General features: G+C 41.9%; 1 protein-coding gene and 1 long non-coding RNA gene across 3 annotated transcripts in view; one reads left to right on the top strand and one right to left on the bottom strand.

The window, feature by feature from the left end:
• Window positions 1–3,300: 3,300 nt before the first annotated feature.
• LOC139185200 (uncharacterized) lies at window positions 3,301–18,180 on the bottom strand. 2 transcript variants are annotated; one of them, XR_011568738.1, is made up of 4 exons: window positions 17,889–18,180; window positions 16,407–16,799; window positions 14,486–14,611; window positions 3,301–3,823 (listed from the first exon to the last, which is right to left on the bottom strand). It is a non-coding gene; the product is annotated as an uncharacterized lncRNA (long non-coding RNA). The 2 variants fall into 2 exon arrangements; XR_011568739.1 differs by lacking the exon at window positions 14,486–14,611 and having other exon boundaries at window positions 17,889–18,179.
• The window catches only part of UACA (uveal autoantigen with coiled-coil domains and ankyrin repeats), an 85,627-nt gene continuing 83,492 nt past the window's right edge, over window positions 16,943–19,077 (top strand). Inside the window, exon 1 of the mRNA XM_070797005.1 lies at window positions 16,943–17,179. Coding sequence (XP_070653106.1) covers window positions 17,096–17,179 — 84 coding nt within the window. The 5' untranslated portion in view covers window positions 16,943–17,095. The remainder of the gene's footprint in view (window positions 17,180–19,077) is intronic.

Raw genomic sequence — 19,077 nt, 5'->3', positions numbered from 1 at the left:
TTGAAAAGTAAATATGTGTACTTTTTGAGATGTGTCTAAGTCATCTTATAGATATGTGGATTTCTGAGGCTTCGTTCAACCCATAAATTACAAGAGATTTGAGGTCCAAAGTTTGTGAATCACTGGTCTATGGATTCATTTGCAATGAATCACAGGTCAAGGGTACTGCTTGCATTGTCGCACAGCTCTTCAGGTTGGACTGTATTCTTCATTTAGACTGAATCCTCCCTGAGGACAAGAACTTCCTCTAACATGCCTTTGTACATCCACCATGCTAAATGGACCAATTAATCAAGGATCTTTAATTGAGCACTAACCATATCCAGGACACTGAACTTGATCCTGTGGGAGATACGAAGTGTAAGATCCAGTTCCTACCTGTGAGGTCTCACAGTTAGTAGAGACAGGACATATGTCTCTATAAATGGATTAATGAATGAAGGCTCTAAGAGAAAGGCTTGAGATATAAAGTAACAATTGGATTGCTAAACTCCACAGGCCTATAGGACGAATTATGAAATGAGTTGAACAGACACTAAAAGGTAAGAGCACAGAAAAGAAGGAAAGTGTGCCAGTGAGCAGGAAGGCTTTATAGAGGAGAGCTCTGAGTATGAATCTTCAAGTAATCAGAACTTGACTGCTTCCCTCAGGCCTGGAAGGTGCTCAGAGAATAATTTAATGAATGTGCACAAAAAGCATTTTGGGTCATTTATACCTCTATAGATACAAGTGAAGTCCTTGTTCTAAGATGATGCTGTGAAAGTGCTGCACTCAATATGCCAGCAAATCTGGAAAACTCAGCAGTGGCCACAGGACTGGAAAAGGTCAGTTTTCATTCCAATCCCAAAGAAAGGCAATGACAAAGAATGCTCAAACTACCGCACAATTGCACTCATCTCACATGCTAGTAAAGTAATGCTCAAAATTCTCCAAGCCAGGTTTCAGCAATATGTGAACCGTGAACTTCCTGACATTCAAGCTGGTTTTAGAAAAGGCAGAGGAACTAGAGATCAAATTGACAACATCCGCTGGATCATAGAAAAAGCAAGAGAGTTCCAGAAAAACATCTATTTCTGCTTTATTGACTATGCCAAAGCCTTTGACTGTGTGGATCACAATAAACTGTGGAAAATTCTTCAAGAGATGGGAATACCAGACCACCTGACCTGCCTCTTGAGAAATTTGTATGCAGGTCAGGAAGCAACAGTTAGAACTGGACATGGAACAACGGACTGGTTCCAAATAGGAAAAGGAGCACATCAAGGCTGTATACTGTCACCCTGCTTATTTAACTTATATGCAGAGTACATCATGAGAAACGCTGGACTGGAAGAAACACAAGCTGGAATCAAGATTGCCAGGAGAAATATCAATAACCTCAGATATGCAGATGACATCACCCTTATGGCAGAAAGTGAAGAGGAACTCAAAAGCCTCTTGATGAAAGTGAAAGTGGAGAGTGAAAAAGTTGGCTTAAAGCTCAACATTCAGAAAACTAAGATCATGGCATCTGGTCCCATCAGTTCATGGGAAATAGATGGGGAAACAGTGGTAACAGTGTCAGACTTTATTTTTTTGGGCTCCAAAATCACTACAGATGGTGACTGCAGCCATGAAATTAAAAGACGCTTACTCCTTGGAAGGAAAGTTATGACCAACCTAGATAGCATATTCAAAAGCAGAGACATTACTTTGCCAACAAAGGTTTGTCTAGTCAAGACTATGGTTTTTCCTGTGGTCATGTATGGATGTGAGAGTTGGACTGTGAAGAAGGCTGAGCACCAAAGAATTGATGCTTTTGAACTGTGGTGTTGGAGAAGACTCTTGAGAGTCCCTTGGATTGCAAGGAGATCCAACCAGTCCATTCTGAAGGAGATCAGAATTTCCTTCCTGGGATTTCTTTGGAAGGAATGATGCTGAAGCTAAAACTCCAGTACTTTGGCCACCTCATGTGAAGAGTTGACTCATTGGAAAAGACTCTGATGCTGGGAGGGATTGGGGGCAGGAGGAGAAGGGGACGACACAGGATGAGATGGCTGGATGGCATCACTGACTTGATGGACGTGAGTCTGAGTGAACTCTGGGAGTTGGTGATGGACAGGGAGGCCTGGCGTGCTGCGATTCATGGGGTTTCAAAGAGTTGGACACGACTGAGCAACTGAACTGAACTGAATGGTGCAGTGACTCATCCAGGATCATATAACCAGTTAGTAACACAGTTGGGACTTGACACCTGGGAGCTGGACTTCAAGGTTAGTGTACTTTCTACTGTATCCTGTTACCCATAGAATTCCCTCCCTTTTATCAAACTTTTCAGAACAATGTGTATAAGTTTCCCTGAGGCTAACCATTCACACCTCCTCCTTTTTCTAATCTCAGTGCTAGACATGCGTTTCTTCTCTTGCTATCCGAACATGCCCCAATTATAAATTAGAAGCAACTTCTGGGCCTTGGCCAATGCTTCAAAGGGACTGTGTATTGGCACCCACTATGCCAAAGCCATCTTGTAAAATACAAACTATTAATACAAAAACCAAACCATTGCTTTGTGGATTGTGGGGATCTCATGAGCATGGTGGGAGATGGGGGTGTTTCTGGAGGGGCCCTCTCCACTGCCATTAGGTTTCACCCACAACAGAGAGGGTTGCCTCCTTTAGGATACCACAAACCAATTAGTTTGGGACCCTTCCAAGGAAACTGTCACCATCTGCTGAATATTCAGGCAGCTTGGGTGATCTGAAAAGACAGTGGGTGGTCACTGGGATACACAGACAGGACTTACGGCCAAGGATGCTCCAGGCTCAGGAACCTGGAAGACAAATACCTTTAAGAAATTACCTCCAATCCCCTGGGCATCTGTGGCCTGAAGTCAAGCCATTGGTTTAGCTTGTTCCATTGTGAAGTATCTAGCAAATTCTTGGCTTCTCCTAACTGTACACTTCTCTTATTTCAGTGATAACTTCCTTTATTACTATCAAAGACTCCTGGGCTTCATACTTTCTCTTTCCTGATCTACCCCAATGAAGCCTTATTCTCAGAGCCTGAATCCATGAATCCACTCACAAAATGTATCTACTTCGCTGGCTTAGTACAGTGAAGTCACTACTTAAAGACCCCTGGGAGATGTGACTTCCTCTGATTCTACTGCTCACTGTGACTTGGGCAAGGCATTTACTTTTCTGGTCCCTCTGCTCTAATCTCCTTACATAAAAAGTGAGGGAGTTATATAAAATGATTCTTTTTCATTCTATCTTTGTCATTCAAGGTAGGAGACAGAAACCACACCATACTAGGAACAGGGAAGGTTTCGTATAAGGATTTATTGGCTAATAACAAGGAACTAGCAACTCAGGGGTAAAGCAAACTTCTAAGAATACTGGAACCACAGACAGAAGGAACAGCTTAGGGCCTGCCCCAGGGGCTGAGGCAGAGTACCCAAGGAAGGAACACATTTGGAGAATACCCACTTCCAAGGCTGAAATAAAGACCTTTAGCTGTATCCCGACCAATGGCACAGAGATTCACTGGGGTATTACAGAATGGGGCTGACAGGTGAGGGGTACTAGAAAAACTCATCGAGGAGCTGCCTGTCTCACGGAGAAGTCAGCTTGGGTGCTGGTGGAATTACACAGATGTGCCTGTGGGGCGCTCCTGATACTCACCTGAGGTGAGCATGCCCCCAGCCCCTTGTCTCCATAAGAAAGCCGCAGGAGTAAGTAGAAAAGAAAACACACCCGGGAATTCCCTGGTGGTCCAGTGGTTAGGACTCCGAGCTTTCCACTGCAGGGAGCTCAAGTTTGATCCCAGGTTGGGGAACGAAGATCTAAAGTAGGATTAAAAAAAGAAAATTTAAAAAAGGAAAGAAATCACACTAGAACCAGGAAAAGAAGTCCCTTTCCCCTACTTTCCCACAGTCTCTCTCCAGAACCCTCTGCGGTCAAAGCTTCCATCATGCTGTCAGATAAAGAGGCATGTTTTAGAGGGTCCAGTTTGCTGGGTAATGAAGGGTGAATTTGGAGATGAGAAGCAATAAGTCAATAACTGACACATCATCAGTATATAATGTGTGACTCTTTGATTTGTTCAGTTTTTACATTAAAATGTAAGAGAAAAAGCAAATCAGCTGTATTGTACCGAGCCTAGACATGATCTCAGCTTATTTTTCTATGCCTTCCTCAATAGTTAACAAATTGTTTCAGACTGAAACTACTTCTGAGTGAGATGACCTTTGACCTTAACACTCTAAACATGCCACAATCATGTAAGATCTAGAATAAATTTACATATGATTCTAAATATATATATATATATATATATAATTGGTCATTCGCTATTAGTTATATCTATGCCAAGGACAGAGGTGGATCTGTGAGCTTCCAGGAGAATGACTAGAAGCTATCAAGGCCTTCCATATCCTTCCTGGTGACAGCAAATAACTCAGAGTTATTTGATTAAGAGTGAAGTTAATCTCAGACCAGATATTATCAAGAACCAGGTGAACAACAGAAACAGTGATAAAAGTTCATAGGAAGGAAAAAGATCCAAAGACTGAAATGGTCAAGCAAAGGTTTGTGATGGCAGCTGGACTTGAGACGAATGTTGAACCATGGACAGAAGTTGCACATAAAGTGCAAAGGAAATAGTCCAAGATGTGGCTACAGGTGAGAAACAGACTAATGGTCCCTCGACCCCAAATTGGCTAGCGTCAGCTTTGAACTGAGCCAGTCCATTGGCAATGGATGTGTCATGCGTGTAGGACAGAGAGCAGGGACACCAGCATGCAGGACCTCCAAGAGTCACTGAATCTCCTGTGGCCTCTTTGAGGAAACATCATTGCACAGACCTCCTCCATTATGTAGATACACCTGTGGTTCTCATGTCAATGGGTTGAGCGTTTGCTAGAATAGAGGATTTACTGTTCTAATAACTTCTCTGCACATTGTTTAATTGAAATACCAAGAAGTAAAGCAAACAGATGTCCCAAATAATTGTGATCAACTGCAAATTCAGTCTTGCCATGTCAGGCCATGTTGGGTGCCTTAGGTTTCTCTGTTCTCTCAGGACTGAAGATAGGGTGTGGCTCAGAAGTGTTCTGAGTGTTTGACAAGCTGTGCTCTGTGAGAATGACAGTAGAAAAGTAGCTGTTGACTTCTATCTGGATCACTTGCACTTAGTATTTACTGGCATTTGGCCTCTCGACCCTAAAGTTTGCTGGCCTGCATTTCTGAATCCATTCTCTAAAGACTACCATTCCTTAGGCTCTGTCCTATGGTTTACTCTACATACCTCCTGGGCCTTCTTATCTATTCCTGTGGTTCAGATTATCATTTGTATTTGCTGACAACACCTGAGATTTTTATCTTTAGTTCCAGACCAGAATAGCCTCTGTGCTGCTAGATAAGGATGCGTTATAGGCAACTCTAGCTCAGCACCAGAGAAAAGTCTTGAGCCCTTACAATATCCTGCTGGGAACTACGTGATGTAACTTTTTACTCCACCTTACTTATCTCAGTTCATATCCATCTCTTGCCCTTTTTCATGTTGTTCCAGTCACATGGGCACGTTTTACTTTCTGTTCTTTGTCCTTCAGGAACAATGATTAATCTCAAGGAGTCTGAAGAGTGCCTGGCACTTGAAAAGTACTCAGCAAGTATTGAATGAATGAATGAGTGAATCCATTTTCTCAATCACAAACTCTCATATTGCTAATTTTTCCTGTTTTTAATGATGCTCTTTGCTATTTCAATTGTTTTTTGAAATGTTTATGTAGAATCTCAATTTTAGACAGCATTGGCTAGATTTTTGCTTAAAGTGGACAAGAGAATGCAGGGCTCCTACAATACCAGGAACAGTCTTTTTCAACCCTACACTCTAAGTCCTGCTTGTTCTGACATGAATCAGGAATGAAAGCGGGAAGACATAATTTTGGAATTTCACATACCAATCATCAATCACCTGCGACTTTATAAATGCACCACTTTGGTGAGTATTCATAATCTTAAACCTGAGACAAGATGGTCAATGAATCCTTTGTTTAAGGTGACATTAACCTAAATCTTTGTGTGTGAGTTGTTTTCAGACAGAAAACTCAGTCGCTTACATTACCCAATGTCAACACCAACTTCTCAGCACTTATTTGAGGAAGCTGTAGGCCTCAAATTATACAGATATATTAAAACACAGAAAGTGACCACTCTGACTCTCTATATGTGATTATACCTTATTCATTTCATTATTTCAATATTTTGGGGAAAAAGACAGAAGATCTGAACAAAATGCAAACACTGGAACAAGATAATCTCTTACACCTATTCCTAATCCTAGTATCAAAAGTATATTAGAATCAGTGCTCTTATAGTGAGAGATTTCCTTTTGTTTTATTCATTTAGCCCATAGAAGGGGTGCTATAATCTCAGAACAACTGAACTTTTGAGATCTCAAAGTCATCCTTGCTAAACATACCCGAGGAAGCATGAGGTCTGATGGTCCCAGAAGGTCTCTTACTAACTTTTTCCAATGGTGTGCTATAAGAGCTGATTCTTAAATTTTAAGGAATTTTTACAAGCTGAACTCCATGCTACTTGAACTCCAAAGTGGGATTATTTACACTATGGGATTGAGCAATTACTGCAAACCCATTAACCCCACAAGAAAATTTAAAAAGCCAACTGTTAAACATTTTACCAATTCTGCACCACCAGTTGAATCACTTCTACAAAGTCACTTGACAGACTTTGTAGAATCAACTGGGGTTTCTAAATTCCCATTTATCCATGTTGGACTTTCTGAAGGATTTTAACTTTCTATAGCAAATTGTATACCTTTATAGGTATAGGTCTTTTATTTCAGTTTTGGCTTTATAGTTTTTTTCCCCCCCTGTGGGCAAATTATTAACAAGCATGAATACCTTATTTACTAATAGATTTGGTTTTGCATTCATTTACACAACATCTTTTCTAATTATATGGCATGATTAATAATGGTTGACTCTCTGTCTCTCCCATCTCATGGACAACTTCACCGTCTCTCATGTTGATACAATTTAGCCTTTGTAAGCTTCATATAATTACTTATAAAACTGAGATAATAATAGTATGTGCTGCTCATTTAGTTGTTGGGAGTATTAAAAGAAACAACATAGGTAAGGAACTTAGCACTGTGCTTGGTACGTGGTGGTACCTCAATACATTTGACTCATGTAGTAAAGCCACTTGGACTTCCCTGATGACTTAGCAGGTAAAGAATCTGCCTGCAGTGCAGGAGACACAGGAGATGCAGGTTAGATCCCTGAGTCAGGAAGATCCCCTGGAGAAGGAAATGGCAACCACTCCAGTATTCTTGCCTGAAAAATCCCATGGAGAGAAGAGCCTGGTGGGCTATGGTCCAATGGGTTGCAAAGCGTCAGACCGACTGAGCAACTAAACACGAGCACAGTAATAGTAGTACTCATTAGTAGCACTTTGTGCGGTGGGGTACATACACAAAAAGGTGAGATGTGGTCCTTTGGTGGCTCAGTATTTTAACCCATCCCTGCTTTACAGCCTGGGAACCCAAATTAACCAATATGTGCTGCTTGGTGCTTTAGATATTGGGGGACCGTGTCTGAGTGGGTCCCTTTACTAGTAGAAATTTATCAGTTGAATAGTTATTTCATGCTCCCAGAATAACATTGAGGATCTCAGGTCAGGCAGAGAAAATTGATATTTTGGAGTCGTAAGACTGAAAGATATTGGCTCTTTCACACCTTCTCATTTCTCCTCAGACTTCCAAAAACCCCATTTCCTCACTGCTCATCTTCCCTTTAACTGATGATGATTCATAAGAAAATAGATGTAACCCATTTGAGACCTTCTATTTTTCTTTCCTCTAAATATACCAACCTCTGTGTACCTGTGCCTGTATTTTTTTTTTTTTTTTTTTACCTTCCTTCCCGTTAATACAGATGATGAGTTCAGGCTTCTGTCTGAAGAATCAGACCCCCTTTTCACCTTCTCAAGGACGTAATCCCTATGAACAGCTCCCTTCTCTGTTTCATGAGTCCTTGCCCCTCTCCTGGATCATTCTCCTCCCAGCTTACAGAAAAGCTTCAGTAGCAATAGCTCCCACCTTAAAAAGACTTCTACTGACCTCTTGTTGCCCTCTAGCTATTATTCCCATTTCTCTGCTCCCTTTTACACCATGTTGGTCATAATCTCCACCCCATTACTTTCCATTCTGTCTTGAACCTATTTTAGCCAAATCTGATGGAAATTGTTTTGCCAAGGCTATTCTTACTGTACTTGATGCCAAGTCCAATGGTCTCTCATCTGTCTTCACGCTTCTCCATCTTTCAGCACTGTTTGGCAGAGCTGACCTTTGGAAATCCATCCTCTCTTGGCTGCTGCATCGCCACCCTCTGGGGTTCTGCCTGCTCTCTAGCCATTGTTTCTCAGTCTCCTCCTCCTCACCCTCTCCTCTCTTGTTTTCTAAGTGCTGCAGTATCCATGTTCTTGGCCTTTGGCCCTCTTCTTCCATAATAGAGCTCATCTGGTCCCATGGCCTTACATTTCATTTATTAGCTTTTAATTTCCAAATCTGTGTCTCCAGCCCCATCTCTCCAGTGAGTTTCACTCTGGCTGTTTAGATTGTCTAGTTAAATACTGCTGTTTAGATTGTCTAGTTAGAGTTCTTTTGGTGTTTTCCATAACATAGTTCATTCATGGTTTTTCCATAACATCTTATGGGAAAACTCCAAATGAACTTTTTGGCCAAACTAATATATCCCCACTGGGATGCCCAATGGGAAGTTCAAACAGCATGACCAAAAAATAACACTCAAATAACATTCAAAGTTTCCCTTTGAAACAGAACTCCTGTAGTCATTCCCACCCAGTAAATGGCACCACCATCCACCTAGTCGCTTAATGTCTCCTCTCTGTATCCAGTCTACTAGCAAGTTAGTTCTAACTCTAGACTGTGCTCCAGTCCTGTTCATACCCTCCTGCTTTCCTTCTTGGTCATTTATGATCAGTTCTTTCCCCATAAATAGAAAGATATTTTTAGTATATAAAAAGATCCCATCATCTCTTGCTTAATTAGCTTCCTGTTAGAAAACAATCCAAAACCTTACATTGGCCCGAGAGGCCTTACTTGTGTTGGCTTCAGCCTGCATCTCCACACTCATCTTGCTCATATTCTTTCCCCATTATGTGCCAGTCATGCTGGCCTTCAGTGTGTTCCTTCAGCAGACTAACCTGGACCTCCGCCTTTGCATTTGCTGTTCCCTCTGCCTCCACAGTTACACATTTTTTTTTAGTTAAGATCTTTTGATGTGGACCATTTTAAAAGCCTTTATTGAATTTGTTACAACATTCTGTTTTATGGTGTGTTTTTTTTTTTTGCCACAAGGCATGTGGGATATTTGATCCCCAACCAGGGGTGGAACCCACACCCCCTGCATCGAAAGGCGAAGTCTTAACCACTAGGCTGCCAGGGAAGTCCTGTCCATATCTATACTTGGCAGGCTCCTTTAAGCCTGTTTCAGGAGGCTTAATTTGATCTCATGCAAACTTGAGGTCAAATTCACTTCTCCAAGAGACCTTTTTGAGTACCCAATCTGCAGTAACCCCCTCCTCCCTTATTCTCTAGCACATGACTCTTCCTATTTTCCTCATGTACCACTATCTGAATTTATCTTGGTCACTTATTTGTGTGTTTACATTTTCTCCTCCCTTCCACCACTCTTGCGAGAATTAAGCTCCATGAGAGCGAGTCCCTTGTCCACTTTGCTCCCCTTTGTTTCCTCAGCACTGTCTCACACGTCATCGGTGACTAACTAACACTTGCTGAGTGAATGATTGAACATCCTGGATGCTTAACAAAGGTATTTCTAAATACTGCGAGGGTAGACATAAGTGAGGAGATTGTCCACCACACCGCTCACTGTTCTGGATGCGACGCCACACCCATATGAGAAATATATTCTAGAATGCAGCATCTGGGAAACTTGACTTCTGGGAAGAACCTGTTGTGCCTCTTTCTTTCCTCATATTAAAGCTGTCACTGATTGTTTCCATTTTTGTTTTGCCCTAGCTGTGGACCCAGAACAGTGGGACTTCCCTCGTGGTCCAGTGGCTAGCTAAGACTCCATGCTCCCAGTGCAAGGGGCCTGGGTTTGATCCCTGGTCAGGGAAGGAGAGCCCACATATCACAATTAAGAGTTTGCATGCAATGACTAAAGATCCTTATGCTGCAGTGAAGACACAGTACAGTCAAATAAATTAATAATAATAATAATAATTAAAAAAAACAGGCCAGCAATAATAGTTGTTTTAACAGTCCCTTCCTCTGGTTTATTTCCTACTTTTCTTAAGGAAAGTACAGTAGTGAGATTTGTTGAAAAAGTGAGTATTAGCCTTTCAGTCATGTCTGACTCTTTGTGACCCCATGGACTGTAGTCAGCCAACAGCCTCTGTCCATGGAATTCTTCAGGCAAGAATACTGGAGTGGATAACCATTCCCTTTTCCAGGGGATCTTCCTGACCCAGGAATGGAACCTGGGTCTCTTGCATTGCTGGCAGATTCTTTACTGTTTGAACCATCAGGGAAGGCTTTTATGTCACCTTAGTTTCTTTTTGGAGAGAAGTGTGATTTAAACGACAACTTTGAAAGCGTGGACATCTAGTGTTTACTTGGAGCAATGAGATATTGGATGGGAGCTTTCTGGCCATAAGGGCTCATGTGGCAGTGTGAACTTTGTTATTGTTAGGGGTTTGCTGTGATTCATATTTGGGGATTCCCCAAGGTCACTTTAATTAGGATTTACTTGGCTAATCAGAGCCCAACCCTTCAGGTATTAGGGTAGTCAGGCTTATTTGTATTTGTTGACTCAATGAATGTCACTTCAGGGTTATGAGCCAAAAAGCTGATGCACTTGAGAGTTTATTATTCTCTTCATGTCTCAGGAGCGGAAGAAAGATGCCTTTCAGTTTAGCCTTAAAATGCTATGCCTTGAACTTAGGGTAATTTATGAACTACACCCTCCTAAGATTCAAAGGAATAGTTCTTAATTGTTATTTAGGTCTAGGGATGGTCTTGAAGTTTATGGAAGATAATATGTAATGCTTCTCCTTAGTATTACAAAATTAGAATGTAACTCTTTGAAGTCCAGAGTGTGTTGATATTTTAATTAATTATTTTATGTATTTTGCTTGTAGCAACAGCATTCATAAAACAGCAATTATGTAAGTAAAGGATAAATTGATCCATTATTATTGAATATCTTGATGCTTATAGTAAATTGATATCACTGATGTAAAGAATATATACGTGGTTAATTCATGAGGGCATGAGGGTGGACAAATCTCTTTGAATAGTTAAAGAATGCTTTTAAAACTGCCCTTACTGCTTATGTGCAGGGTGGGATAGTGCCACTGTACACAAGAACTGTATCTTAACTTAAACTTTTCTCTCAAATAAGCATTGTAATTAAGCATTACTTAGAAATTTGATACAAAATTAAAGTTTAGTTTTTGATAGTAATTTAAACATTGATGCAAGTAGTTTTGAAAAAAGGGTACAGACAAAAATTTTTTGCAAGCTTTTCTCATACAGGAAGCAAAAGTCTGAGTCATTTGGTAACCAAATCCAAACACACATAATACATAAATCCTGTATGATACTGTGCAAGTAACTGATTTTGAAGATTAACCTTTTGAAATACAAATTTACCCACACTAATATGGTTCAGTTTTTTATACGAAAATTAGGACTTACATCAAGATTTGTTAATTTGTGAAGCTATTTTATGAAGAATTCCATTTTCAGTTTGCTGACTTTCTGAATAAAGTCACTATTACTTGCCTCAAAAAAAAAATGGGTCCTAAATAATGCTTAAAAATAATAATATAATCTTGTATAATGTGAAATATAATGATATAGTATCTAATATACATCATAGGCTGTGTTTACATATAACTTTTTTAGAACATCTATTTATCCAGCATTTTGCTGTGACCTTTCTTTCAGCATAACCTAAACCACTATAGTTTTAATTCAAATGACTGTAAGATCATTGTTAAATATGTATCATAAAGCCTGGGACCTTTACCAAGCATATTTGAATGTGAGATTCACCTTGACTTATTGTCTGGGATGTTCTTTCATTAGCTTAAGTAGCAAAGATTGGCATGGAACAACTTATGGTATACAAGTAACATAATTTACCAGTAATTATTCAATCAAAAATATCATTTAAACTCTATAGAGATATTCTTTATTTACCATATTTTCAATTTAAAAGCAAGAAACCTTTCTATTCCTCTTCAACAGTGCTGAAGTCTTGAGAGTTTTTTGGCTCATTGTGAATATCCTGGTGTGCTGGCCAAGATAAGAAAAATCCAGGGTCTGGAATCCAGGAAAGTTTATCATGGAAGTCGGATGATTACTGGTTCCTGAACCAAATGCCTTGCATTTATCTGGGTTCCAGGTTGAGTAGCCTGTTTTAAAAAAGGCAATCCAGACCTTCTACCACTCACACTGAGGGCCATCAGTCTCACAGAGAGAGGCCAGTGGTATTTCTGGAGCTTTGTGTAATCAAGACTCGATAATAAAGGCTACTTTTCACCAAAGGAGATGGGTTGGATTTTCTGACTTTAACTCTGACTGAGTTCAGAGAAAAAGTTATGGCTGTTTTTAAGTGTAAGCTCAGTTATGGCAGGGAAGTCTGGTTTTGTTCCTGACAACGCCTCTCCCTGCTCTTTCGCTCCCTCTTTCAGTATTGAAGCTCATGACACATTTGATGTGTCATACATGAATGACAGTCTGTAAACGCCAAGGAGGACAGGGAGATGGAAAGCAGTCCTCTTCAGGAGATAATTGGTAGGCTCAAGCTTGCTACAGCAGAACGCAAAACAGCCCTCAGCAGGAGATTAAAGCGTCTCTGAAGAGGGGAGCAGCTACCGCCTCTCCCTACTTTTCTTCTTCCCACTCTAGTTTTCCAGGATGGAGTCATTGGAGAGCTTACTAGAAATGCAGATGGGTTTAAAATTAGTGCCAAAGATGACCTATTTATTTTTTTTTAAAGCTGTCTTATGCAATGTGTTTTATAGTCTTGACTGTGGCAAGAGAAGAGGGTGTGAGAACTGCCTCAGGTCTCTCATTCCTGGGGCTGCCCTGTAAGTTGTGGGTGCAGATGTCTTTCCTCATGACCCTGTGGCCACACGTGGGTCTGCCACTAATCTGCTTTGGTATCTGAGCTGGGAGAGAATGACTGATGTTCTGGGATTCTCCATGGAATTACTGACTGACTTTGTTGGCAGGGTTCCCCGGGGTTACCAGGGGAGACAGGAAGTTCTGAAAATGAAGAGGGAAGTTGTTGGGCATAAAATTCATAAAATTCGCGATTAAAAGTAGATCATTTTAACTGTAAATTTTTGATTCTCTGTGCTTAATTTGTCTTTGTCATCATGTTGCCATTATCATCACATGGTTATCAACGAGCATCTCCCAACGGAACTCTCTTATCTGCTCTGGCTGGTCCCCAGGGAATCCTTTGCCTTCTTGGTGTTCCTTCTCAGTACACTCACTGAATCTTCTCCCAACCTTGGCTATTCTCCCGATCTTTCTCCTGATCTTTCCTTCCCTAAATACCACCCACATCTGCACTCTACCATAGTTTAGGAAGTAGTTGCTCTCCAGTTGAGCTGTGTATGTTAGCTTTGTCCCGCAGACTAGAATACAAGTTCCTTGATTGCAGGAGCCAGAGTAGAGGTGGTAAGGAGACTCACTTTCCCCCTTCTGTATTACTTGAGATGTCTTTATATTATGAATGTATAACCTATTAAAATAATTTTAAACGCATTTCCCTTCCAGATCTCACATATTATAAGAAGCAAAACATCAACCAAAAAATCACATAGATTCAGCATGGTACCAAATAAATTCCATCTAGATTTGATAAGTGTCTTTTGCTCTGAAGGGGAGATAAAAAATAAATAATAGTGATAATGGTTAAAAAAAAAAAAAAAAAAACCTATCTGGCTGAATACTAATAAAAGTGCCTTTACTTCATGTGGGGAGCTTCCAGATCAATACAAAAAAGATGTACTGCACATTCAAAGCAGTGCTATTTACTTAGCAGCTCTCGAATGGGAATTCGCAGACAACAGCTATCAAGTTTCTAGCCTGGAAAAATCCACAAAGGCCACTGAACACAGACACCATGGGGACATCATGCAGACAGTTTATAAAAATAACTTGCCCACGCATTTTTGGAAACTGATGTAAGCTGTACTTGTGGCTCTGTCTGCTTCCTTTGCTTTATCCAGTAACAACTGAAAAGAAACCAGTTACTAGGACTCCGAGAACTTGGATGCTCAAGAGACACTCAGCATTCACCACAGGGCAAGTACCAATCCTGTGTTACATGAATACACACAACAAACTGTAATGCAGTTAGTAACAAAAAAAAAATGCATCAATCTATTCAGAAATATTTATCAAGCACCTGACACATGCTGAGCACTCTGCTGCTGCTGCTGCTAAGTCGCTTCAGTCGTGTCCAACTCTGTGCGACCCCATAGACGGAAGTCCAACAGGCTCCCCCGTCCCTGGGATTCTCCAGCTGAGCACTCTAGGGAATTCAAACATGTATCAGTTACTCCCTGGGTTTGAAGAGTTTGAAGTCTAGTAGTGAAATAAGGCAATGGCACCCCACTCCAGTACTCTTGTCTGGAAAACCCCAAGGATGGAGGAGGCTGGTAGGCTGCAGTCCATGGGGTCGCTAAGAGTCGGGCACGACTGAGCGACTTCACTTTCACTTTTCACTTTCATGCATTAGAGAAGGAAATGGCAACCCACTCCAGTGTTCTTGCCTGGAGAATCCCAGGGATGGGGGAGCCTGGTAGGTTGCTGTCTATGGGGTCGCACAGAATCGGACACGATTGAAGTGACTTAGCAGCAGCAGCAGTGAAATAATGCTTGTTCAGAACATATGTTATATGTTAACATATGTTACATGTTACATGTTAACATATGTTAGTATCATCTGAGTAGTTCAATTTAATCATTCTGAAGTTGGAGAAATCACTTTCAGTTGAGTGATCAGAAAATGCTCTATTACAGGGGAGGACACTTGAAATGGATGTATGAGTTTAAAAAACTTTTTAAATTCAAGTATATATAAAAGTGCACATATCATAAAGACTACAAGCTAACTGATTCTATACAAACTGAACACATTAGTTATGTAATCCGCACACTTTACCAGATAGACTAGTACAATACTCCAGAAGTTCCCATTGTGCTCTTTTCTGATCATTCTTGGCGGGGGGCAGTAGAATTTTGTTAGATGAATGTAGACAGAGAGAAATTACTGGAGGAAGGATTAGCATGCATAAAGATGTGAAAATTAAAAGGCAAGATCCGTGTTTGAGGAATGGGCTGAAGAGTTTGCTTGGAGTATCAGCTGGAGAACAGGATTGGGTACATATTATACGGCCTTAAATGCCAAGTAAAAGAGTTAAATTTTATTAGCCGTGAAGCTGTTTGAACGAAGAAGGACTATTTTGTAAAATTTTGTGATGATTGGTAGTTCAGAGGTCAGCAACCTCTGTTGGAAAGCTTCTATAACATCCAGGTGTGAGATTATTTTGGATCTGCAGTGGCAGATGAGGACAGAGAGTAACTAGCCATCCACAGACACTATAAAGAGCCAACAAAACTGAATGACTGCAGATCTTGAGGAAGGAGGTGGAAGAAAACTTACTTCCATAGAACTAATCAAGAGAAAATTTAATAACTTTCTCTTAAAGTAAAGAAGTTAACTGTTACTTAGTGTTTTGTTAAGGGTAAACACAGGGGTGTTGTCTCTCCAAAACAGTTCTGAAAACCTTCTTACACTATTTGAATAAAATCTTTAGTTATTCTAAGGAAACTCCAAAGAAGCAACTGACCTTTCAGACAAAAAGAGTCCTTTGTTAGTGGGAAATGTGGACTGTTTATCTTTTCAAATGGGTGAATGCTAGAATAAATATTTTCCTGGGAAAAACTGACTCCCAGGAAGACTTCTGAAGATGTCACTATAACAGCAAATTATTGGGTGTTGCTCACCTGCCTGTTTATCCATCCAGATTTCTGGACAGGATGAATTAATTTCATTGTATACTTTCACCTGTAACGTGTTTCTACAGGAAACACCATCATTTTTTTGGAAAAAAGACAATGTTTTTTTCTTTGACAGCTTTTTATGTATCTCTTTGGCCACGTGGGTCATTTTTGATTAAAGCTCTCCCCCTCCAACTTTCAACTCTTACCCTCCAAAGCAGTAGATTCTGGACTCAACAAATAATTATTGAGCACATGACACGTGCTTTGATTTTCTATAACGTTTTCAGTCTGTTCCTAATCCTTCTGTACAACCTTATTACCTTATTCTTCAAAGTCTGTTTTTTCCTTTTCTTTTTTTCCAGGAGTTTTGGATGCGCGTAGTTGTTTCCAGATACTGGGATCTGTCTAGCGAAACATCAACCGATGTAAGGGAAGCTGTTCTTGGAAGCCGGTGAGTGTGCAAGTGACCAAGAGTCTTTTCTGGGATCAGACGGAAGAAAGAGAAATTTACTTGGGAAAGAGCACGTGGGTGGGAAGAGGAGGGGAGTCCGGGTAGATGAGAGCTGGTGTCGGATAGACTCCATGCTCTCTCTAGATGTGACGCTCCATCATCCAGGTAGTCGTGGCGCCCACGACCTGGAGCGTCTAGAGTCACTCCACATCGCTGGCTGCTCACCTCCACCGCTTCCCCAGCTGAAGTTCCAAACTTTTTCCTGAGGGGAGAGGAAGGGTGTTATTAAGTTTGAAAGGGAAGTCCCTCCCCTTCCCGGATTCCTATTGGTCAGAGCCAGCCCCATCCCCACCAGGATCATGGGCGGATTGGCTGTGGGAGTGGAGTCCCGCCGCAGGCCTGGAGCCGACGGCCGCCCGGCGGCCCCCAGGTGGCAGGTGGGGCCGGGACCGCCCTCGCCGCCGCCGCCTCCGTGCGTTTCCAGCCGGCGGACTTTCAGGTTCGCGCGCAGGTCGGGGGCGCCGCGCTCGGCGGGAGTGGGACTGCCAGGTCTTGGCCATGAAGAGCCTGAAGTCCCGCCTGAGGAGGCAGGACGCGCCCGGCCCCGCGCCGTCCGGCGCCGCCGCCGCCGCCGTCAGCGCGGTGAGTTCCATGGCCAGTGCGCGCCCGAGCGCCCGGCGCTGCCCTCCGGCGAACCGCAGAGCCCGTCTCTGCTCGGCTTTCCTTCACAGTGTCCCGCTGGGTCGGCCCCGGCGACTCCTCCTCCCTCCTCAGATTAAGGCTCCGCGTTGGCCCGGAGACCCCGGGGACCCTCCCCGCCGCTGCCTCCGGGGCTCTCCGGGCCCCTTTCCCCACCCCTCACCCTTAGGTCTCCCAGCTCCTGGCCTTTAGGATCGAATTGTTCGCTCTTACTCAAGTCGGTGTTTCGGGGTTGTCCACCACCTCGGCCCTTCTCCGGTGACCCTAGTCCCTGCCCTCTCCCCGGCTGACCCCCGCACCCCACGCGCGCTCAGGCCCGTCCCGGCTCTGCTGGGCACAGCGGGCGCCCCTCAGTCCCCGGGCCTGCGGGTCCGGCGGGGGCTTGGCGCCCCACAGTCCAGGTGGGCAGAGCAGTGGACCCGGCGTCGCCCCGTCCAGACTCCGGACCTTTCGTGGGTGAGCGCTGCTGGGCTGGGTGGACGCCGTGTGCTGGCCGCTGTCGCTGGGTCATTGGGACTCAGAATCAAACACGCAGAAGTTTGATTTCTGAGTGATGCAGATGCATCTGGCGTAGTTGTAAAGACAAAGCCCCAAATGGGTGGTGATCCTGAAAGTGGTGGTGAAGTTGGGAAATTGTCTTATTAAGTCTCACCTGTGGGACAGACAGACCCCCGGCAGACCTGCATTCGGTGCTGATCCGCAGCCCGGCCTTTGCAAGCTAAGAAGTTCTCAGGGCCTCTCTTCAGTTGGCAGGAGAACAGAAATGTTGAGAAACAGCCTGACTGCAGATGTTGGGATTTAGATAATTTGGCAAGTAGAAGAATGGCTATATCTTCCACATTATATGTTGTTGGAATAAACGTTATTTTAAAAGTCTTGAGAGTCAGAAACGTTTACGAGGTGTAATGCTCAAACTGCCTGGTTGTCCCTGTGGAGTCATTAAAACAGATTTTAATAATTTAACATAGGTTTTACCAAATGATTAAATGCATTTTTTGAGACTACTCATTAATCTGCTTTGGTTTTTGAGTGAATTCAGAATTATGCCCTTCTCTCTACTTGACTACTTCTAGGATGATTTTACTTGGGCTTAAAGGAAATTGTGGTGAAACTTGGCTCTTTACTTCCCAATTGAAAAAAAAAAAGAGGGGATAGTTTCAGATAGCATGATATTTGATGCTTTGATGTTGGTTAATATGGCATGAAGTCGTTTAAGTAGCCCATAGAAGGGACGATTACTTTCAGATTTTTTAAAAGAAAATAATTGACAGACTAGTGATTTAGTGATATCAGATCACTGTACACAGCTGAGTTGAAGATTCAGTTTCTTTGTAGTGCAGGTTGTTTTCAGCTTTAACAGTTACTTTTCTAGCATTATTCACAATGTTTACCCCATTTGGTTTGCACTAAGTTTGTACACCTTAATTTTAGCCTGTTTTCTCTTCTAGAGATGCAGAGTATTTAGTTGTTACTGATACTACCAGCATGCCGGTTTGCAGAAAATGCATCTTTCTGAGTGTAAATCTTTAGCACTTGTTACACTGGGCATTGTTGTTTTTTAAAAAATAATGTCATAAAAAATAAAGAAGAGTACATGGTATAAAAAAATAGAACCTACCTGCTTAGAAAAAGTGAACATCTCTCAGTCTTAGCTAAATTTTCGAATACATTTTGTAAAATATTTAAATGAAAATATGTAAGTGTGATGAGTAATAAAACCAAACTAAACATTGATAGAGTTTAATAAAGGAACAGGGGAAATAGATTCTGCTTTTCAGTGCATAAACCATAAACCCTAATGTTCTATTTGGTCACATGTGTATGTATTGTTATGATTGAGC

The sequence above is a fragment of the Bos indicus genome, chromosome 10 (genome assembly GCF_029378745.1).
Source record: "Bos indicus isolate NIAB-ARS_2022 breed Sahiwal x Tharparkar chromosome 10, NIAB-ARS_B.indTharparkar_mat_pri_1.0, whole genome shotgun sequence".
NCBI classification, from domain to species: domain Eukaryota; kingdom Metazoa; phylum Chordata; class Mammalia; order Artiodactyla; family Bovidae; genus Bos; species Bos indicus.
The sequence above is the reverse complement of the archived record's forward strand: the minus strand, read 5'-3'. Positions and strand labels throughout refer to the sequence as shown.